The 22,054-nt window shown below is 50.9% G+C and overlaps 5 protein-coding genes across 5 annotated transcripts; all 5 read right to left on the reverse strand.

Annotated features, from left to right (window-relative positions):
• Window positions 1-496: 496 nt before the first annotated feature.
• BU25DRAFT_493976 (tyrocidine synthetase 1) lies at window positions 497-3,946 on the reverse strand. The gene is made up of 5 exons (XM_033711751.1): window positions 3,349-3,946; window positions 3,164-3,298; window positions 3,033-3,115; window positions 2,875-2,978; window positions 497-2,816 (listed from the first exon to the last, which is right to left on the reverse strand). The coding sequence occupies exons 1-5, from the start codon at window positions 3,914-3,916 to the stop codon at window positions 608-610; spliced, it is 3,099 nt and encodes a 1,032-aa protein (XP_033557983.1). The 5' UTR covers window positions 3,917-3,946; the 3' UTR covers window positions 497-607.
• Window positions 3,947-9,413: 5,467 nt separating this feature from the next.
• Window positions 9,414-10,511, reverse strand: BU25DRAFT_399888 (NAD(P)-binding protein; the record flags this gene model as incomplete). Its single annotated transcript, XM_033704949.1, has 2 exons — window positions 10,097-10,511; window positions 9,414-10,044 (listed from the first exon to the last, which is right to left on the reverse strand). The coding sequence occupies exons 1-2, from the start codon at window positions 10,294-10,296 to the stop codon at window positions 9,414-9,416; spliced, it is 831 nt and encodes a 276-aa protein (XP_033557984.1). The 5' UTR covers window positions 10,297-10,511.
• A 639-nt stretch (window positions 10,512-11,150) lies between these two features.
• BU25DRAFT_433868 (uncharacterized protein) lies at window positions 11,151-12,009 on the reverse strand (the record flags this gene model as incomplete). The annotated part of the gene is made up of 3 exons (XM_033708818.1): window positions 11,151-11,366; window positions 11,470-11,727; window positions 11,767-12,009. 3 exons carry the CDS (start codon window positions 12,007-12,009, stop codon window positions 11,151-11,153), a joined length of 717 nt encoding a protein of 238 aa, XP_033557985.1.
• Window positions 12,010-15,805: 3,796 nt separating this feature from the next.
• BU25DRAFT_442297 (MFS general substrate transporter) lies at window positions 15,806-18,342 on the reverse strand. The gene is made up of 2 exons (XM_033709289.1): window positions 16,681-18,342; window positions 15,806-16,624 (listed from the first exon to the last, which is right to left on the reverse strand). Exons 1-2 carry the CDS (start codon window positions 18,122-18,124, stop codon window positions 15,909-15,911), a joined length of 2,160 nt encoding a protein of 719 aa, XP_033557986.1. The 5' UTR covers window positions 18,125-18,342; the 3' UTR covers window positions 15,806-15,908.
• Window positions 18,343-19,312: 970 nt separating this feature from the next.
• BU25DRAFT_349213 (beta-lactamase/transpeptidase-like protein) lies at window positions 19,313-20,308 on the reverse strand (the record flags this gene model as incomplete). The annotated part of the gene is made up of 1 exon (XM_033703237.1): window positions 19,313-20,308. A coding segment is annotated over one exon (996 nt), but the record flags the coding sequence as incomplete, so codon positions are not given.
• Between the last annotated feature and the right edge of the window lie 1,746 nt (window positions 20,309-22,054).

Genomic DNA, 22,054 nt, shown 5'->3' on the forward strand with positions numbered 1-22,054 from the left:
GTGTCCTGTGGTACAAACATGTGGGAGCGGGGCTACGCTAGTGGTTTTAATGTGACGCCGAGTAGGTGCCAGCCACGTGCCGGCTACTTTCGCCCTCACCTTCAATCGCATATTTGCCCGTGCTCAGTGTTAAACTATCTTGCGACGCGCGCGCATGCGGCGCAACAAATCATAAGGTTGCGGCGGGGAAGGAATGAAGGTGTGATTGATATATGCATTGTGCATCGGGTGTGCGCATGCCGAAGCTGCGGTGTAGATCGGTGGAGTAGGTGTGGTGGAGATGGCGGTGGAGTCGAACATCGCAGGAACGCAGGCCTGCTGAGAGATGGACCCCGCGCGCACCTTGGAAATCTTAACTCGACACGGTGCATACCCACATCGAGTTAAAGGCTCAGTAGATTGCCAGTCGTCGTCTTTGTCGAGTGTGTGTAGTTTGTAGTCATCAAAAGTGAAGGAATTGCCTTTCCTGGAATTGGTATGCTCAAGCCCAGGAGGTGTCATAATTCGTATTCGTGTATCGTGTGTGTTTTCATTCGTTGAAACGCCAACGACAAGGCTCGTGCTCATGCTCGTGCTCATAACGCTCATCATCATCAGTCGTAAACATTCAAGAATCAAAAATTGCCCCATACGCTGGGATGCCCCTCCTCTCCATATCAAACACAATTTGCTGTGTGAAGCGCTTGTTGCTGATGACCAGCACCGCTTCTGCCCCACTCTCTTTGTAAAGTCTATACGTCAGAAGACTCATATTAGGTTTGCCTGACTCTCGTGTATTATAGATGATCGCATTTGGGTCTCGTCTCCGCACGTCCTCAACGATGGACTTGCCGAACGTCTTTTCGTGATTTGGTGCTGTCCAGAGGATGTGCATAGCGATTTGTTGGTAGGGGAAAATGGAAAGGCATGGCCCGATGCCAGACCCAGTTGCTACCACGACCACACTCTTGAACAGAGTAGCAATGCGTAGGACACCGCAAGTGGGGATGCCACGCCTCCAAATATGTGTTGGCGCAGTGTCGATGCAGCGGCCAGTGAAGTCGCCAGCTCGGCTGACAATGACCGAGTATCCTTTTCCGTTGCTGTTTAGGTTGTTTCCGAGCCCATTAGTAATGGTCGCAAACCCATGCCAATCGCGAAGTGGTCGCTCGGCGAGACGGACACCCTGACCCGGCGCGACCTCGGAGTCGAAGTGTAAGCGGATAGCGTGGGAGGAGAGTACTTCTGAACGGACAGGAACGCGGCGAAGAAACAACCAGGGGAAGATGATTGCAAGTGTGGCAGCTGCAATCAACCAGATTGAGGCATTATGCAGATAGGCCTCCGAGATCGACATGCCTGAGTCCCGGCTCAGGTCTTTAGTGGAAAGTCCAACGAGTACCCAATAAAGACCGAGCACCGTCCAGCCACCAAAGCGGTGCAAGTTCTCCCACAAATCGTGGTACTTGTTGCGAAGAAATGGATGTGATAGCGCGGTTATTGAAAGAAGCAGCGAAAGAATCAAGTAGGTCAAAATCGTTGGCGCAAGCGAGATAGCTCGCGCACTGGCGTCTTTGGCGAGATCGATGCTTGCTCCAATGGCGAAAATGATGAACCAGATCACTGCGGCGATGGCGCAACCGACGTGGATTCCGCCAATGTGGTAGACATTTGCGCAGATTCGACGTATTGCCAACGGCATCCAGGTGGGTACTGAAGAGAATACAGTGAAGAGCAGATTGATTACTGGCTCTGAGCGGATCAAGATAGAAGCGCAGAGGTTTGCGGCTGTGGCCGTTGCAACGTAAGAGAGCGGATAGTGATGGTCTCTGATGCCTCGGCTCAGTATCCAGCACGCAACTCCGATGTTGACAGCGACAATTGGGATCAGGAACCAACGGTAAGCGATAAGTCCACGGTGTCGTAGCCAGTGTCCAGTTGGGGAGCCTTTGGGTTCGGGGAGGACGGCGAGTATATCGTCTGGGTTTGTGCATGCAGACGAAGAACTCAAATGGGAAGTCTTGAAACGGACACCTTTCTCGAGATCGATGCCCTGATAGGAAGTTCGCGACAACTCTTTGGTGATGGCAGGAAGAGGATTCACAGTTTCTCTGGTAGCGACCATATCATCGAAAGCTGAATCCACTCTCTGGTGGGTTGGTGCGGTGGGCTTGACCTTGGGCGCAGGTATGCTGAGCTCAGCCGCGACCGCCTTGAGCAGCGCTTTGTCGACTTTACCGTTGGGGTTCAAGGGTATGCTATCAACTCGAATCCAGCGCTCAGGTACCGAATAGTATGGCAGATGCTTCCGGACAAAGGTGTCGAGCTCCTGCTCGTCCATAGGTGTGGAGGATGTGTAGAAGCCGTGGAGAATGCCATCGATCACAAGCGATGTGGCTTGCGTAACACCATTGAACTGCTCGAGTACAGCAGTGACACCATCCAGCTCGACTCGGAAGCCCTTGATCTTGACCTGATCATCCATTCGGCCAAACGAATCCAGAGATCCGTCAGCTCTCCAGCATACGATGTTGCCAAAATTGTACATGGTGGTGCCATCGTTGGCAAATTTGTCGGGTTGAAATTTCTCAGCACTTGTGAGAGGGAGATTGATGTAGCCTTTCGACACGCCCTTGCCACCAACCCAAAGAGTGCCCCTCTGGCCAACCGGGACAGGCTCCCCAGCCTCATCGAGAATATAACATGTTGTGTTCGGTAGAGGTCGTCCGATACATAATGGCTCGCCAATGATGTGTTTGTGTGCAGAGAAGAGGAACACTTCGGTCGAGCCGAGTAGGTTGTAGAAACATCGGTCCTGGGCCCAATCATCGGCGAGGCTGCAGTTCGAGTCAGCGCTAGAAACAACGGTAATAACGGGATCACGAGATCACTCACGACTGTGGACACGTTTCGCCTGCGACAACGACTGTTTTGATGTTCGGGTAGCTCTGCTGCTGGTATTTTGATAGGATGGAAGGCGTGCAGATTAGGGTATCGATCTGGATGACTGATCAGTTGAACCATCCTAACTGGGAAAGATGATCGAAACTAACCTGTTCTAAGGTGGCGCTCCAATCAGATCCTCTGAGGTATAGGGTGCCTCCGTTGATTAGAGAACCGAGCGTTTCCCAGGCACCTTGACAATGATTTAGTCATGCATTTGCCTGAAAAGTTGCTCGCTTACCCATGGCAAAAGATATGCTCAACACTTGCGCAACCTTAGAGCCGACAGTGATCCGTAATCGCCCTGGCTCCAGAAGTAGGGCGTTAGTCATGGTGCCATGCTTGACGTCTACACCCTTCGGCACACCAGTACTCCCTGCAAGGTTGGTCAGTTGACGTAACGGATTGCAGCAACGGGTGACTCACCTGACGTGTACATAGCATAGATGCCATCATTGGGAGAGACCTTGATGTAGGGTCTGAGAGGGGAATAGAAAGCTCCTGTGTCCATGCCCAACTCAAGTACAATCGCATCTCGGCGTGCAAATTGCCTAACTTTATCCCAATACTTGGGCAGACATAAAATGAAACGAGCCTCTGTGTCCTCGAAGATGTGTTGCAGTGCCTGATCCGAGGCAACTCCACCATCGATTGGAACGTACTGACACCCGGCCTTGAGGATGGCAAGAAGGCCAATGAGCATCTCCAAGGATCGTTGAACCACAAGGCATACTCGTTGCTTTGGCCGAAGACCTGAGTTGATGAGATGATGTGCAAGGCGGTTAGCCGCGAGGTCTAGCTGGTGATATGTGATCTTTCGGTGACCATGTATGGCGGCGACGACTGCGGGGTATGCATCCACGATGCTCTCAAAAGCTTCGTGTACAGTGTTGTGGGGTACGGGAAGCCTCAACCCACGTCCGAATCGAGATACCAGAGCTTGATCTTCCACCGACAAACCGGACACGTTACTGAACTGGACTTTCTCCTCCATGACGTCGAGGCAAGGCTAAAAGAAAATGACAAGACGACGAAAGCGTAGAAGAACGCCATGTGTCGTGACAACTGCATCTTTATACAGCTTGCGGGTCATATGCAGACGCTTGACTTTTGATAGTAGTCCCATCGTAGTATGCTGCATGGCAAGGATTCTGCATCCACTGCTGCTACGCCACTTCGTGTGACAAACCGACCGAGTCTTCTCCAATGCACAATTGGCCCGCCTTACTGTTTGATTGACCAGTAAACTACAGACGGACGACTGGGAGGGCCCGGTAGTGGGAATGCAGTAGTCTGGAAGTGGCGGTAGGTAAACGGGACATGGCTGACCGTCTAGCCTCATGTCTGAATTCCGTTGTAAAGCCCACTCTGTTAGAGCAAGGTCTGCCGGAAGAAATGCTGATCGGGGTTGACACATGATCTTGTGATGATGGACCGACATGAGTCGTTGCGAGGTGCAGTACTGTCCACTCCAATAGTCATCTGCATTCCAGATGGTGTCCGCATTGGTGAAAATCTAGAAATGATGGGGTGACAATGCAGATGGGTCGCCGATTACGAAAGTGGTAGTCGAACTAGAGCATTGCGGAATGCCTGATCACAGTATTCAAGACCGAAGACCAAGTCGAGGTCTCCGGTAGCCACCAATCGTACAGAACTAATTGACTCGGTTGGCTAAAACATCGTACTGCCCAGCATAGCAAGACTAGCTAGCCGTGGCATCTTGCAAGAGTACGGAACATATGTTGGTGACGTTAGGCGGAAAAGGTGCATTCGGCCTCCAAACAACGCTGGCGTAACCGGGACGGTGGATAGCTATCGATCGTAGCATGGCGGTCGAGGACCCACTGTATTTCTATGCATATGCATGTGAAAGGGACATGCTCGCTGAATGCCTGAAGGCTTGATGAGTGGGTCACATATAAATGTCAGAACGGTTGGGGCTTTGCTGACAGGTACCGTTTTCCACGAGTCCCTCGACCATGATGTCTTGAAGCTGGGATTCACCAAGCTGATTCCGCTGGAAGCCCGCAACCAGGCCGTCCCTGCTTCCATCGCGTACCATACGGACTGTGCCGCATGCACGGACAGTGGGGCAGCTCTGGAGTGAGCCCTAATTGCATCTAGTTGTTGCTTGGCGGCCACGAATTGTGCCTTTTTGAGAATGCGTGGAGCATGCAAACGAGTCTTGGACAGGACGACATGCAGGATTGGAGCCACAGCAACGCAAGGCTGCTGTGCGCTGAGTCGTCGAGTCGCGCATGATCGCAGTAGTTAGTTTGCTTGCAGGCGCAGACTAGCAAGCGAAGCGCACGTACGCATCCTTGATACCCACCTCAACCCCGCCTCGCGAACGCCGACCACTCGATCTTTGCACATCAATCGGTTCCTGCTGTCTCGTATAAGCCAGGATCCCCGCAGATGTCTTGATCTCATCTGCAATTCATGCTGGTGTCTTTGTCCGTGACCAGGACGCGCAAGATTTTGCATCAATTCGGATCGGGAATTGTATAGCAAAAGGACCGTGGCTTTACGTCCTTCAAAAGCGCCATTTCATTGTCCCAAATGGCATGAGCACTAGGTTACTCTAGCGCGGAAAGTGGCTGGAGGATTTGACCGAGGACGGCAAGACTCTGCTGTGTTGTTGATGCAGGTCGGGTACGAGGTTAGAGTTATCGACAAGTCGTCTCTCTTTTTACCGTCCTGGACCGAGCCACAGGCGCGAGTGAAATGGCGCGCGTCGGTGTCCTTAGTAGCGTAGGCTAGCGGCCCCAAAGGCTGCAAAGTTGACCGCCTCTGCTTCCGAGTCTACGGTCGAATTGTCTGCGCTGCCCTGCAGAAAGTTTGCGCAAACACATGTGCCGAGGTGGACCAGTTTGAGAAGCCACGTGTGAAGTGTTGTCAAGAGACGCCAACACAGGTCGCATACGCAACGCAGGTACATGCCCAGGGCTGTCCCGCTTCTGGTCACCTTGACCTGACATCTGTTCCATCCTCCGACAGCCTTAAAGGAAAAAGAAACAACGGGAACAAAGGAAATGAGATGGATGATGTAACCCTTGTTGTCGATTCCTGGCAACTACAAGACTGACGGCTGTGGTGAATCTCAGCAATACTGACAGCAGCTGAGGCAGCTGCGGGGATACGCGTCTGCGATGTTCGAGACAGCCACACTTATTCGCCTTGTCGTGACACGAGAGTCTCTTTGCAGAAGGGCGCAGCATAGACGTCAGAAGGTGTGTATAACTAAATCGCTGACAGGTGAAGAGATAACGATGCTGTTTGTTGATGTCGTGAGGAGGCTGTATCGTGATGTCTTTGTGTGACTGGAGCTATCATCAACCCAATAATCGATGTCAGTTACCTCGAGCGCACCGCCCTGCTTTGTTGAGCTCAGCATCACCCTTCAACGTTCTTGCCTACTGACGGGACGCACATCATGCCGCTGTGGTCGAAAAATCAAGAGACATCAAACAAATACACCTAGCTTCAGTCACGGATGCCACAACCCACTCCAGGTGATCCTCCACGAATCGCAGACTTCTACTATAGGTGACACCTAACGAATACAAGCCAACACCACAACATCGAAGGACGACGCATGTCGCCATTCTGGAATTGGAAGGACGATCCTTGAAGACGGACAATGTGCTCGACACCGATACGCGAACAAGATTTCCATCTAGTTCCTTGCATCTGGGATCCCTGATGGCTGCGGCACAGTTGAAGGATCTTGAAGGATTCCAGGCTAACCCACGATTGCGCTCTCCACCGTCTGGTCTAACTAATCGGCAGGGAACAACACAGATAGCAATACAATAATGGACCATAGCCTCCGACCTACACTACTCACGCAGGCACAGATACCTTCATTGAAAAATTGTCGACGAACAAAATCTTAAGAGCCTGGCCTTTACATGAGAGTAGATGTGACCGTTTATGGAGTATGGAGGTCACGTGTGCCACATGTGTTAGTGCGGTGCTCTTGCTCGTTCTAACAAGCACCTTCTCCCTTGGCTGCACAGAAGATACATCATGAAACAGACCCTGCTAATGATCCGGTAAGGAACGATCATAGAACCATACAAGAACACAATATACTGATTTTACTGCTTTGCACGGTTCCACCCTGACTCACTGCCCTGCGCGGTTACACCTTCATTTATTTCATCTACTATAACAGTAGAGATACGGGTAGGTGAACGGACACACGTAGATCAGTGGTCTCATGTGCATTAGTCGTTTGGAATACGTGTCGAAGGGAGGTTCATGCCTCAGGTCTTGTGATTTATTGCCATTAATACATGTGGCGGCGTGGGCCGCTAAAGAATACGATGGAATACTGCGCTAAGTTGCTACCTAGCTAAGGGAAGACAATATATTCCTGTCCTGAGACATGCTAGTCTAGAATAGTCTGAGTAGTAGCAGTTCGGCCTCGTACAAACCGACTGATACCGCAACAATTCAGATAAGAGAATCCTGTTAAGCCCATTCTTTCGCTGTCTGCCTACTGTTTCCCAATGATGTTGCCCTGGTGCTCTGTCTGGGTGGCTACGTTGACTCTAGACTAGTGAAGACAGTTATGCGGGCCTTGAATTTTTCCAGCCCATACTCTTGGACTAAATTCTTCATTGGCCTCTCCTGCGTCAGCAACTCTAGAGCTTGTTACTTCTTGGCAAACACCCGAATCATGTCTGTGTGCACTTCGATGGCGCTCCTTCGCTCATAGATCCAATTTTCGCGTCTTGCACCCAGCGTTGGTGTTCCTACAACCGTCCTCCACAGATGCATGGCTTCTAAGCCCACCGGATCGCATTGAACACAACAATTTGTATTCTAGGTGCTTGAACACCAAGCTGCGACAGTGGAATACCGTCTGGAGTGAGATAGCGAGACCTATTGTCATAGCTACATTTGGGAAGTGTGAGTGTAGCACGTGCTGTATGGCTCCAAATCAAAGAGTATTTGAAGGCTTTTCGGTACGTTTGCGAATGTTGAAACGGGACGGAGATATCTTTCTTGCCGTATAGCGAAGAAGCCGCCGCTCGAGTCTGACGACAGACGTGCAGGAAAGAGAAAAACGACTGCGCTCGGATTGGAGGTCTTGAAATAGGTGCTGTGTTGATGGGGTGACTGAAGATGATGTCTCGAATCTGTAAGATGATATCAGCTGAAAGTCCAGTTGACAGAGTGATCTGAAGGTCACTGGCGTACTTCCTGAACGATGAAGAAGACCCACCTTAGAGGGCTGGGGTGTCGCATAGTAACACTCGCTGAGCGCAGACCCCTCGATCTGGATGTTCTCTGGTCTAGCACAAGGTTAGTTGTGATGGTCGTGTTTTGGTGTTAGAATCCCGAGCCGATTACACCATGCTTGAAGAGCTGTCAGCGAAGGGAGTCGAGTTTGGTTGAGGTGAGTGAATGTGTCATAGTTGCAAGCGAGATTGTAACAATTTATGCTCTCGGCTAGAGCTACTCTGTTGCGGTATATGTATGGACCCACAGGCCCTGACCCACACGGCAGTGGCTATACTGGGTTAGCACGTTACTGGGCATGTATATATCGTCGTCTCCTAGCTAGATAGCAATCCAGCGCAGTATTCCATCGACCCGATAGTCCTACGTTATCGTTTACCGTAGCTATTAGTATTCTACAGCGGTTCACACCGCTACATACTCCAGTACGAGTTAGGATAACTCATGTACGGCTATCTATATATGTTGTAGCGGTGTGAACCGCTGTAGAATACTGATAGCTACGGTAAACGATAACGTAGGACTATCGGGTCGATGGAATACTGCGCTGGATTGCTATCTAGCTAGGAGGAGACGACTATATACCTGACCTGTAACACACTAGTCCAGGGTAGTGGTCAGGGGTATAGTCAGACACTGTACGGACCAACCGATACCGCAACATGTGTAGCTCAGCCTACCCCAGATAGCCAATTCAGAACAGTCCTTCTCCTCTCCTCACACTGTTACAGAGATAAGGGTTATGTATCCCTAAGCTTGGACTCCGTAGGGGCCTGCGGCCAGCTGGTAAAAGAGGGTGCATTCAGATTAAACACCGGGGCTGTGCTAACACATAGAATTCTCCCAGTACCGGTTTCTAGAGGTGAAGCGTTTAGCCACTTCGCATCTACACTGCTCTTTGAGATGAAGTCAGCGGGGGCGTGATATTATGGGGCTCTTCGATTGTAATGTCAGCCGCGGACATAGGCAGTCTCTCTATCCTTGCACACTACTAACAATACTGTTGCCTTTCTTGACAAATCCTGTGCCACATACCCTACATCCATGTTAAGACCGCTTGGGAAAGCTGAGAGAAGCTCGGGTGTGGCTGAAGAAGCAATTAAATGTAGCCCGAAGCTAAGTTTGGTCGACCTGAGAGTAGAAGAAACTGTGATAGGGTTGACACATCGTTGAGAATCTCTTCAATATCTCGACAGTGGACCCCGGAACCTTTTCATTTTGGTCGCTTTCTTTATCTAAGGTAGCACGTAGCCTCCGTCGATTAGGTAGTCACTACCTGTAACGTAAGAACTTGCGTTCGATGCGAGGAACAGAAATACGCCCTTGATCTCCCTCGTATCGCCCTGTCGCCCCAAAGGAATCATGCGCAGACCCTCTGTGATAACCTTCGGGCCAGCGCCCATCTTGGTGTCGAAGAAACCCGGGCTCACAATGTTGACACGCGCGAAATCCCTCCACTCACGCGCCAGTGACTTGCCCATGTGCGTAATGAAAGCCTTGGAGCCGTTGTAGATCGGCTGATCGACAGGCACGTTGACGATGTGACTCGAGATCGATCCAGTAAGAATCAGGTTGCCGAACCCTTGCTGCCTGAAGATCTGACCAGCATACTTGGCGCAGTAGACAGGTCCATCCACGTTCACGGCCATCAAGTTGCGGTATGCGTCCAGAGACTGCTCCAGGAGGGGTTGCGAATCGCCAGTTCCTGCATTAGCGATGAAGACGTCGACCTTGCCGAACTCTGCAACGACTTTGTCGAGGTTGGACTTGACAGCTTCTGGGTCTGTGACGTTGACGCTGTATGCTTTTGTCTTGACGTTGTGCTCTTTTGCGAGGCGCTCTGCGCGCTTCTCTGCCTCGGGGTTTCTGGGCGTGTCAGCATCCATGATGAAGACAATAGAGGTGAGGGAATACTTACGAGTTGTACCACAGCGCAACGTCTCCCCCAGCTTCAGCCATTGCATCAGCGACGGCCCCGCCAATGCCTTCTGCAGCTCCAGTGACAACGACGACCTTGCCCTTCATGCTGAATTGCTCCAGGACATTTGTCGGGCCAGACGGTACTGGCCTAGGGAAGCCGGGGCGCGGTGTTTGGCATTCTTCAATTGACATAGACATCTTTGCGGTATTGGTTCGTATTTACTAAGTTTCGGGAAACTAGAGTGCTTGAATCGTAGCGAAGAGCAGCAATGGGCTGTTATGTACCCTGAATGCTCAAGAATGGAATAGAAAGTGTAGCGAGCTCGGATGTCCGAAGTCATAAGACATTGAGGGTCTTAAGGCACGTTGCCCGCCCCGCGGGTCGGCGACGTCACCGACACGATGTTTTCTTGGTGTTGCGGGTGTCTGTCGTCCGACGACGGGGCGAGTGCCGTTTTAAGGGTTGAGGTGGGGTGGCGTGGGGTTGGCGGATGCTCGGCAAACCTTCCTCTTCACTTCCATCAAAAGGAGGCCTCTCATGCTGGACATCGTTGAGGGACCTCTTTGAGATTCTGACTGTGGTGCTGAAACGCTCAAAACATCCTGTGCCGCTTCCGTCACGTACAACGTCGAAAGCGCGATCGAGCAGGCGCGCCTTTGTTACACGAGACAGTATGTCGCACCCGGAAAAGTCATTACGCGCCTGCTATGGCTCTACAGACCTTTACAACTATGAGGGAATGTTGCCTGTGTACCATGTGTGGGTCTTATTGAATGGATCGCATCCATTTTCTAAATCTTTCAGTTACCTCATTCGTCGATAGCTACCTCCATTCTTCCTTCCCTTGCAGTTGTGGCACGCTCTTCCTATGTATGCACCTTCTTATTTCCTTCCTCCCTTCCTCCCTCCTTCACAAAAACGTAATCTATAGACTCTCAGCGGTTTACCTGCTAATGCACAATAGCCAATTAGCTTTCCCGCGCTTCGTCATGCTGTCTAAACACAACCTATGCTCCGTCATTTCGTTCATCAGTTTTGCAGCAACCACTTCCTACAACTTTCCATGGGTTCTACCAGCTTTGAGTTTAGCGAACGCCTCGGAAGCGGCGCTGAACTCGTGAACTGAGTCAACAACTGCACAGATTTTCCCTTTTTCTACCCATGCCGCGAGCTGATTGAAGTAGGCTCGGTTCGGTTTTGTTACGGCGAATGTGTATGTATCTTTACCACCTCCAATAAAACCAGGAAGCATCATAATACCAACGAGCTGTCGCAGAGCACTAAGTTCATCCTCAAACCGACCTGGATGAAAGTCCCGCTCGACGCAAGAAACCTATGCGACGTTCGGTACAAATTAGACGGGTCCCGACATTAGCGAGAATAAGGTGGGAAGAACTCCTCTGCCCATTCAGCTGCTTCATGATATCGGCTTCTTTTTGATCCAAGGCCTCGTCCGCGCCCGTGCTCTTGCACAAGTCAACATTCGCGGTGGAACAAGACGTCGCAACATGACAGCCCAGCACTTCCGCAATCTGGATTTCCAGAACACCAGTACCCTCAGACCCTCCATTGATGAAAATTTTGTCTCCTGCTTTGACGTACGGTCTAATAGCTTGCAGCGTTGTTGTCTAAATAGTAGCTATCGCGGCCAAGTCTTCAGACTTCACGCCTTCAGGTGCTAATACGAGGATGTCTTGCGAGACTTGAACGTATTGGGCAAGTGCACCATGACCAAAGACACCATTGCAAGAGCCGAAAATGATGTCGCCAATCTGGAACGGATTGGCTTTATAGCCAACCCCTACGATGCTACCGCTGATGTCCAAGCCTGGCGTGACTGGCGATCGGAAGATAGTGTTGCGAATGGAACCGAGCTCCAGGATTTTGTCATTAATAGGGTTGACAGTCATGCTGTAGACTTAGAAATACTGTCGGGGTGAGGATCGTGAGTGATCAGTACGCATGTGCGGAAATATTGAAGAATTGAACTGAGGTTGTATTGGGTGAAGCTACGAACAGTATGTATATGTGAGTACCTGTAAACAACGCCAGTGTGGTGTGGCAGTCGCTTTCATGGCAGGTGAGGTTCGACAGGCAGGAGCACCCTCAACCGTGATAAATACCGACAATTCAATGCTTTCAAGGTCGCCATAATGTTAATGCTGAGAAAGCTGAGGCAGGTTTGGTATCAAGATCCGTTGCCAAATTTCAAAGCCTGGATGCACTTTTATTGATGCCTACTATAGGTATGAAATAACTTGGCGATACCATGGTAATGATTAGACGTCGGAGTCAACTTGATCGACATTTGTAAGTTTCGATAGGCAACGGAGGGCGAGCGAATCTTTGCGATTGACGACAGGCCTTCATAGTAGGGCCTTTTATCGTATATTGGGCTTTACAAACCCGCAGCGCCACTAACCCCATCCAAGTACTCCGAGCTTTTTTGGTCACGCTAATGAGACCGAGTACGAGTGCATGCAGCACCTGTACGGTCCTGAAGATAGATATCCTGTCGCTACCCAAGTGTTTACTCGAAGCTGTTCAGGAACCTGCAAACGAAAATGAGCTTATCTCCAATTGGATGAGTATCATCATGAAAGTTTCCTACAGTCAGCGCCAGCTTCATCGGGAAGCATTGCCTTGACTATCTGCTTGAACATGGGTTCGCCAACCCTCCTACTGAAATTGATTCTCACTGACCCATCCCAGTGATACAGTCACGACCACGGTACGCAGCACCGCCAAAGGAAGCGAAGCCTGGAAGATTACCCCGAATCTACGCACAACCTCTCATACCCTGTTGTTTCAGACATGACTCTCCCAGGAGCCTTCAACAACGTTGTCTAAACCTCATACTTCGATGCCGTCATCCACATGGCCAGCTCTTTCAACTACCACGCGGCAGACGTCAAGCGAGACATGATCGGCTCTGCTATGCATGGAACGACAGAAATTATCCGAGCCATCAAGCACTTCGCTCTCTTTGTAAAGCGAATCGTCATCACCTCATCCTTCGCAGCCGTTATCAACATTCATCAAGCGATATTCACCGACAGTTCCAATAATTGGAACCCGATCACGATGCCCAAAGCTCTTTCAGGCGGCCACAATGGGGTACGTAGGCAGCAAGACCTTCGCCGAGTGCGCAGCATGGTCCTTTATGTCAGACTCAACCCGGAATTTCTTGCTAACAACTTCCAATTCTTGTCATAGACTTTGGACCTGCGATGTATCATCTCAGCCCTCTGTGTAACGTGAATACCTCCAACGCCGTGTTCAAGGACATCATCACGGGGAAATTGAGGGATAGTGTTTGCCAGCGGTCCGCTGCACTGATTGTCTAGCTCATTCGGTTAGTTCAGTTTGCTTCACCAACCCTTTCTACTATATAGTCTCGATCGATTCCCGATATAGCTCACAAGATCAATCAACCAATTAATCTCAACCCTTCCACAGAAAGTGCCCCGCTAAACGCGTTCTAAGTGGGTTGATGTGAGGGATATTGTGCTTGCGCATGTGCGCGCGATTGGAGTACCGGACGCTGGGAAGAACCGGTTTTCGGCTGCTGGGGGGTAGGCGGGTATAGTAATGCACTGATTGCGAATATTGTTAAGGAGGAATTTCCTGGGCTAGATGATACACTTCTGGAGCATGTTGGGGTTCCGGGTGGAGAGCAGGATTTTGTGGTTGATAGTTCGTCTATGGCGGAGATTCTGGGGATTGAGTCCAGGTCTTTGGAACAATGGAATTTTTTCTGGGTGTATTCAGAACGGATTTCTTGACGGTAAATGTGAAGTATGTTTGGATTTCTGTCTCATTCGGTTCCATGGATCTCTCCCACGATCGAGTCTCCTTCAATTTGCCATCTATAAGGAATTCGCTTCTCAAAGGTATGATACCAATGCGCTTCAAAGTTCCGTTGCGGGGCTGCACGATCATTCCATAATAATGGGCAATGAGTACGCATTCGGATTCCTGTCGTCTAATACACTGAAGATGGCGCTAGTGCCTTCAGTACCATGAGTATGTAACAGAGGCCAGAAAAGTGCCTGTGCTGGCACTCGAAGCGGATGGACAATCGTAAATCGTGCAGTCGCGCCCGAATTCGGATGTCACGGTTCAGGGTGCTCTTGCCTTTCGAACCTCACCTGCTATGAGAGTGACTGCCACGTCACACTAGCGTTGTTTACAGCTACTCACATATATATACTGTCCGTAGCTTCACCCAATACAACCTCAGTTCAGTCCGTCAATTCTTCCCATATGCGTACTGTCCACGCTTCCCGACATCGGAAGACAGTCATTACTGCCAATGCCATGCAGAACGCTCTGACCTGAAAGATTTCCTTCATACTTTTGCCACTCTGTGAATACCACTCCCATGATGTCTGTATTGGTTTGAACAAATCTTGTATAAACCAGGGTCAGGTCAGGTCTTCCAGAGGTAAGCCATGCAGCGAAAGCCTTATCCAACTGGACGGGTGCGCTGTGCGTTGTCGCACGTACACTGGCACACCGAAACTGCCCTTTTTGTCTTCATTCCGCGGCTAGACTCGTACGTTAATCTATGTGGCGACGTGAACCGCTTGTTGAATACGATGGAATATTGGGCTGAGTTGCTGTCTAGCTAGGAGAAGACAATATATACCTGTCCTGAAACATGCTAGTCCAGAATAGACTGAGCAGCGGCAATCAGACCTCTTACGGACCGATTTATACCGCAACAATTTACGCTTTGTATGACTTCCAGATCGTTGGTAAAATTCCATTTCGCCTCAACTTCAGAATCAATCGGACCATGGGGATATTTGAAGTGACCGAACAGGTTACTGCCACGATATCCACCTAAGTCATGGTGGTGGCTTTCCGAATGCACTCAAAAGCGACTCGCTCGTCGGTGAAGATGAGGCATCTGCACGAAGAGGAACCTTCTAGGTAGGTCCATCTGCGGGTCATCCATTACGAAGCCTTTCCTGGACGCACAGGGGCTCCGTCATATGCAATCCAGGATGTTCCATCGTTCTTGCGTTCTGATCTTGCTGCTGCCTAATCCCTTCGCATGTTTGGGTCACTAAAGACATCTCGTACAAGCGGTAAAGCGACCTCGCGAAGTGGAGAATGATCACAAAGACTGGTGTAAGATAAATCGATCTTGTCCCATAAACAGCAGTCAGTAACGGTACCCGTGGTTGCAGCTGTGGAAAACCTAGCTTGGAAGTGAACGTTCCTTCCAGGAGCAACATGCAGGCTCAAAGGGAGTAGAATCCAATAGTGTCTGCTGGGATATCTGCAGCAGCAAGAACGGAAGTAAACGCCTTGGGGACGTATCTGGAGGTACTCACTGTCAGTTGATGTCGGTAAACGACTCCGGCGACGTGTTGTCATAGCTTCAAGGCTGCCGACTTAGCGACAGGCGTGGCAAGGATTGCGTCTGCGTCGTGGCTTTCATACAGCCTATGTGAGAGTTGACTCTCGAGGCTGGGTAGTGTAAGGCAGAAATAGATGGTGTTGCAGGAAGGCAAAATCGACTTTCTAGGTTTGAGAAAGGTAGAAATATCGTGAGGAAGTCGCGAAGTCGCGCTACGCCGAATAATGGGAAAAGAGCATTGCGCAGGAAGCAGCAGTCGGCAGCTATTGTACGAATCACATCGCATAATTATGACATAGCCCCAACCATGCTGAGAATCAGGCAACGCGATCAGACTGTAACAACACGTGTTCAACAGACAGCACTCAGTCCTAGGGCGAGTTCGAAGAATGGCCATCACATAATCCTGTTGCTGGGGTCAGATGTGTATCTATCAATCTAATCGTGTTTGTTCCTCTCCTTCTCTTTCGCCTGCTCCCTTTCCCTACTCCCATTACCATTGACGCTACTCTCCTCACTCCCCACTCTCTCTTCACTCCCCACCCTCTCCTCATCCCTCTTCTTGTCCTGCGCAATATCCGGGGCTGGCGCAAACTTGCTCTTGGCCCTAATCTTCTTACCATACAAATAAAAGAAGATCGGCATCGGCGCCAGCAGCACCGCCACACACCCAATCAACGTCGAGGCCCATTGGATGCCCATGCCCTCAAACATCTGCGTAGCGAAGAGAGGAAAAATACCGCCAAAGATAGATCGCATGAATGTGTTCGCTGCGATGGCGGAAGCGGCGAACATTAGGTATGCGTCGACGATGTAATTTAGCAGGGAGAGAAAGATAGAGAAGATGCCGAACCCCGTAAACAGACCACTTAAAACGGGCACAATCCAGTGGACATTCCCCGAGTACCCGGTCCATCCGAACCAGAACAGGCCACCAGAGAACAAGACAGCACCGATCATGGAGATAGGAAGGCGCCATTCAGGAACGGGGATGTTGTTGTTGGCTTTGAGTTTCTTGACGTAGCGCGGGTTGGTGAGAACGACGACGACGAAGGCGATGAGTTCGCCGGTTATCATGCCGAAGTAGGCGAGTCCGCTAACACCAGAGGACCAGCCGTAGACGCCTTGGAAGACGAGGGCATATGCCGTCAGGACTGCGTAATATCAGTAATGGTTCGTTGGTGTGAGGAAGAGAGAGAAGAGGGCTTACATATATACAGAAGTCCGTAGATGAAAGACATGTACATAGTGATGAGCAGGACGATGGGCTCGGTGAAGAGGATCCGCATAGGTCTGCTAACGTTTTTGATGATGAGCTCTTTGAAGTCAACTTCGATCTCCTCTTGCTTAGCGTGGATACCCCAGTTCTTCGTTCGTCTCCTCAGCTCGGCGGCCTTGTTAATCAGTACGACTGGCGGATACGTTTCCTCGAAGAAGAACAGTAGCAGTCCAAATGTCAGAAAACCCATGAATGAACTGACGTACATAGTCCACCGCCAGCCAAGGTAGCTTTCGGTGATGAAACCACTAATGAAGGGCGCCATGATTGGACCCATGAACACCGTAGCGGAGAACACCGCGACAGCTAGACCTCGAACCTCATTGCTAAACATATCTGCGAAGGCAGCGACCACAATGGCGAGGGGCGAGGACCCACAAAGACCAGAGAAAAAGCGGCATATCATGACCGTTTGGATGTCCTTTGCGACAGCGACAGCAATGGTGAAGATGGAAAAGCCGAAAGCCGCGATGACCAGCGGTGGACGGCGACCGTACAACTCGGAGATAGGAGCCCACATGAGCGGCCCAAACGCATAACCAAACACGAACAGACTCGTGCCTAGTGTACCTACTTCTCTGCCGACACCGAATTCTGCAGCGACAAGGCCGGTTGCGCTGGAGATGATTGACGAACCCATACAGGTACTCAGTGCGTCGAAGGCAAGCATGACGCCCATGCTGAGCTTCTTCTTTGTGGTCCAGTTTTGCGCGTGCAGTGGGTCATCGTGGCCATCGAATTCGACAACATATTCCTCGCGATCTGGTAGCGGTGGAGGGAAGGGCTTTCCTGCGCCCAAGCTTGGCAGCGGCTTCTCGGTCTTGCGACGAGTGATAGTTCGGGAGAGGTGCGATGGCACTGGAGAGGCTCCGACTGTGCCGGCATGCTGGCTGCGGTGTGTCTCGATACGCGTCAGGGCCACCGGATGTCGCTCGGTGGGATGTCTCTGCAGTATTGTCCCGCATGACTGCTGCGTCGAGTCGGTAAAGCCTCGAGGGCGTGTGTTCGTCGAGCGGACAGTGCGAGTTTCTTCGAGGCATGCGCCCTGTGCTACACTTCGGGAGCTGGTGAAACTAGATGTCGAGGCAGATGACGACGTTGTCTGGCGAGACAGAGGCGCTTCTTCCTCCTCGATCTTCCTGCTCATGGGTGATGCCAGCGGTTCTGCATGTTGCTCTGTGGCCCCTTCCACTGGCTCCTCGTTCACTGAACGCCCATGCTCTTCTGCATTGCGCACAATCTCTTCATATGTTGGGTCGCGGCCATGGCGCTCGTAGTACTCGCGGCGAAACTGGCGGTTGGGATCCCATTGTCTGAAGCGGTCGGGTGATGCATTCTCCTCATTGCGCAGCACTACCAGGTCTGATTCCTGCATTGTGCCTGCGATCCCTTCTCTTCCCGCTGCGATTGCTGAGTAAATGCGATTCTCGAGCAAATAAACAGTCGTGACCAATTTTGCGGGCGCTGACGTCGCTGATCGGTGGATGCGCGGGTACTAACACACACCAGCGTTCCGTAGTGCGCCGTTTGTCGGTATCCGGGTGCGGTAGTTCGCGATGCCTGTGCTGTAAAGCCAATTGCTGTCGCAGAGCGAGATGGCTCTACTGGAGAGTTGTGCAGCCATCAGTGCCTATATCCTCGACGCTGCCGACCGCGCTTTGTGTTGGCGTTGCAAAATTTTCTTGTTTGTGACTGAACGTGCACTTAATAACTTAATTATTACTGTATACTCGCAGCTCCACCATCATCATCTTGCCGAGATCTCCGCGAGTAAGCCATCTAGAAGCCGGTGATAGCGTTAACCGGTATGCACTCCTGGGCTTGCAATTGGCAGTCGACGAAGATAAGACTTACGGCTCGGAGCGAAAATAACGTGTTTTAACGGCTCGTGCACGATTCCCGCTCCAAAACAAACATTCTACAACATTTTCAACACGTGATAGCTCAACATCATGACAGATTTAGACGATGCGCTTGCAGATCTCGGTCCTTACGACCCTTCTTGGAAATACAGCTACACTAAGTGTGCAAAAAAATGTGTTGTTAATCGATCAACACTATCACGACGACACAGGGGCAAATGCAGGGATAGGAAGGAGGGATATGCGTAACAACAACACCTCAACACACAACAAGAGCGTGAGCTTGTCAAATACATAGATGAGCTTACTCGGCGCGGACTACCTCCTACGCGTAAAATGATACGCAATTTTGCAGCAGAAATCTACCCAAAAGTACATGGGCAAGTGCTGGGCAGACCGCTTTATCGCCAGGCATCACATCGAGCTTATATCACGATGGACATCCGGCATCGATACCCAGCGCTTCAAAGCTGATGATGCCGCCAATACGCGTACTTTTTTGCCCTGATTGATTGATTGATTGATTGATTCAACGTCCTATGTGAGTCTGAGACTATGGAGGACGAGTGGAGCAGTAGCTTCACTGGTAATGCAAAGTTGGAGATACAGGAGGTTTGGTTCAGTCAGAGTACGAGGGATGGTGAGGGCTCAAGCCCAGTACTTTTTTGCCCTCCTCCGCCGCAAAATTGATCAATATGGTGTCAACAGTCGCCACATATACAATATGGATGGGAAGGGCTTCTTGATTGGCATACTGTCATGAAGCACTGTAACCACGGCGACTCCAATCCATCGTCACTTTTGTGGAGGCCTATCAGGCCACCGAGCCCATGGTCCCAATCTCCAGCACCTGGCGTACCAACGACAGGCTCACCTGGTATCATGATCTTCGCCAGACCCGGGACGGACAAACTGTCATGCAAAGACGCCTTGGACGCAATTGACAGAAACGACGTGAACATGAGCTCTACACTCTGACTCGTAAGGAGCTTACCGTCATCGCGAAGAATATACTTCAGCAATCTCAAATAGTCCTCAGCCGTGCCAAACAGCCCCGCACCACCATAGTCGTCCTTCGCATCTACCGGCTGCTTGAGAACTGAGTTGGATGGATCGCCATCCGCAAGAGCCTCATCGGGCGAGGAGCGAACAGACATAGGCATCAATCGTTCCCGGATGTTGTTGTGTGACACGTGAAAAGAAGTGTCGTGCATACCGAGCACATCGAAGATGTTTCGCCGCATGTATGTCTCGAGAGTACACTCGTTTATGCGGGCGACCATCAGCCCGGCGACGTCGAGACCGGGACCGTAGACAAACGCTGAATCGGGCTCGAAGATAAGCGGGTGGACAAAGCACTTTGGGATCGGACTGCGCATCCATTGCCACTCTTCTCCCCGCGACTGGCGCCATTGGAGAAGTGGAGGCATGAACCCGTAGGTGAGCCCGCTTGTGTGCGAGAGTAGACGTCTGAGGGTGATACTCTCCTTTGCCGGTGTCAAGATGGGACTGCCTCCCTCATCGAATGAAGGGACCTCAAGACTCGCCCATTCAGGCAGGAGACGCTCAATGTCAGCATTTGAATCAAGTGAGAAGAGCCCACGTTCGACGCACTGTAGTGCTGCAATAGTTGTTGCAAGCTTGGCGCATGAAGCTAGCCACATGACCGTCTTTGAGGACACTGCTGGTGAAAGCCCAACTCGTATAGTGCCAGGGGAGATGAGATAGTCTAGTGGATCTGCAATAACATGTCAGCCGGACGCGTAGAGGTTTATATTGACACTGTGATGATCACCTTCTTTAATCGCAGCTGCAGCGAGTGCGACTCCAGGCAAAAGACGTTCGGGGCTTGGTTGCACAGCTCGCTATATTGCTTCCTCGAAACTTGGCAAAGGCATGTTTACCTGGCAAGCTCACCCTTTGGAAAGGCAAGAGTAGTGAGGGTGGATAGACCTTATAGTGCTGTGATGTGGCTGATAGATTCGCTAGGTGCTCGTAGAGAGCGAACCATCACAAGCTACATGTTCAAGGCGGTTGCTGAGGTGAGACGGAACGTGAGGCTGTATGGATTCACCCAACACATTTTGTGTTCATGCAGTCGAAGGTTGTATGGCATACATACATTTTCGCCACCTGCACAATGCCCTTCATCACTGGCCTCCTGAAGAGTCGATGCAAGATCGCCCATTCACCATCTCTTGGTCCCCGAAGCGCCTAAATGCCTACGCAACAGCCGCACACCTATACAGTATGTTACGGTGACCCGAGTGGAGTCCTCGAGACCGTCTTGTGCTACAAGTCATCTCGAGTGCATCAACATGGCACAATGACAGCCTTGGTTGGGTCCAGGCTCCCTGGTCAGCACTGCCAAATACAGTATGTTGAGTGCTAGATCAGTTGCCTCGCGCTCAAAACGTCAGTACCAACGTGCCGAGACATTAACGGGGCCCACGGGGACCTGGTCGATGTGCAAGATATTGCATGATCTTGCAGACACATGGCCGCAACGGGGAAGCGGGCGATGTTCGGCTTTCTACACCCGTGTCATCGTCCCATGTGATTCGACAATACCAAGAGGTCGCCGAACAGAACCATCCATCTGAAAAAACTCGAAACTGTACCTGTCCTGGTGTAACAAGTGCCTCATTGCGACAATGAGGTCCCTACCTATGCAATACACAAGCAGTTGGGCGCATTCACTCCTCCTCGACGTCTCATCACGATGTTGGAAGCCGCACAACACTTCGTGTGCAATTGCTTTTCGCCAAGTGGGTCAAGCGAGGTCCAACAGGGACCATACCCACCCCCATTAACGATAACAGAACGGTCAATCAAATATATGTGTAACTGCTGACACAAGTAGGTTGACTCGACTGCGCTCTTGGCTCATCGTCAAATGAAGCAGATACAGCTACCTTGAACTCGTCCAAATCCAGGAGGGCTTCGCCGAACACAAACGATTCAGAGGCTCATTTTTCAGCAACCTAACGCTCTACTTACGCACGAACATCACCATATACGCGGATGATAGAGGCAACGGTCTTGCCCTCTGGTCCGCACATCTGCCGTCGGTGTTGTTGCTGGTGCAGCCAGTGCAAGGCGATCTACTTCTCGATCCATGACTTAAGGTTCCCAAAGCCGTTTCACGCCAATCTCTATGTGGTAAGGCGTCCGCTGTATCCTTTGTGGCCATCACTCCATCGTTCCCAAAACGTCGAATCCTGCATCACAACCGCTCGATTCGAGACGTTGACGCAAAAGCAATTAGCCACATACATTGGCGCTACAAAGACTGGTTACGCATGCAGCATTGGCAGTTGTGCGAATTTCGGTCTCATTCCAGTGCTTCCACGTCGGACTTTGACCGCTCGTTATCACTACAACTGCACCCATGATCTGTCAAGCCAATAATGACTTGTCCGAGTCTAGAGGAGGCACAGCAA

Source organism: Macroventuria anomochaeta, assembly GCF_010093625.1.
Source record: "Macroventuria anomochaeta strain CBS 525.71 unplaced genomic scaffold BU25scaffold_34, whole genome shotgun sequence".
Taxonomy (NCBI): Eukaryota; Fungi; Ascomycota; class Dothideomycetes; order Pleosporales; family Didymellaceae; genus Macroventuria; species Macroventuria anomochaeta.

Excerpts from the sequence above, each read along its gene's own strand:
- BU25DRAFT_493976 (XM_033711751.1), bottom strand. The coding sequence starts at position 3,916 with ATGGAGGAGAAAGTCCAGTTCAGTAACGTGTCCGGTTTGTCGGTGGAA. Across the intron at positions 3,116-3,163 it reads GAGCATATCTTTTGCCATGG|GTGCCTGGGAAACGCTCGGT; the intron begins GTAAGCGAGCAA and ends ATCATTGTCAAG. Across the intron at positions 2,817-2,874 it reads GGCGAAACGTGTCCACAGTC|CCTCGCCGATGATTGGGCCC; the intron begins GTGAGTGATCTC and ends CTCGAACTGCAG.
- BU25DRAFT_442297 (XM_033709289.1), bottom strand. The coding sequence starts at position 18,124 with ATGCAGGAATCAGACCTGGTAGTGCTGCGCAATGAGGAGAATGCATCA. Across the intron at positions 16,625-16,680 it reads CTACGGACTTCTGTATATAT|TCCTGACGGCATATGCCCTC; the intron begins GTAAGCCCTCTT and ends GATATTACGCAG.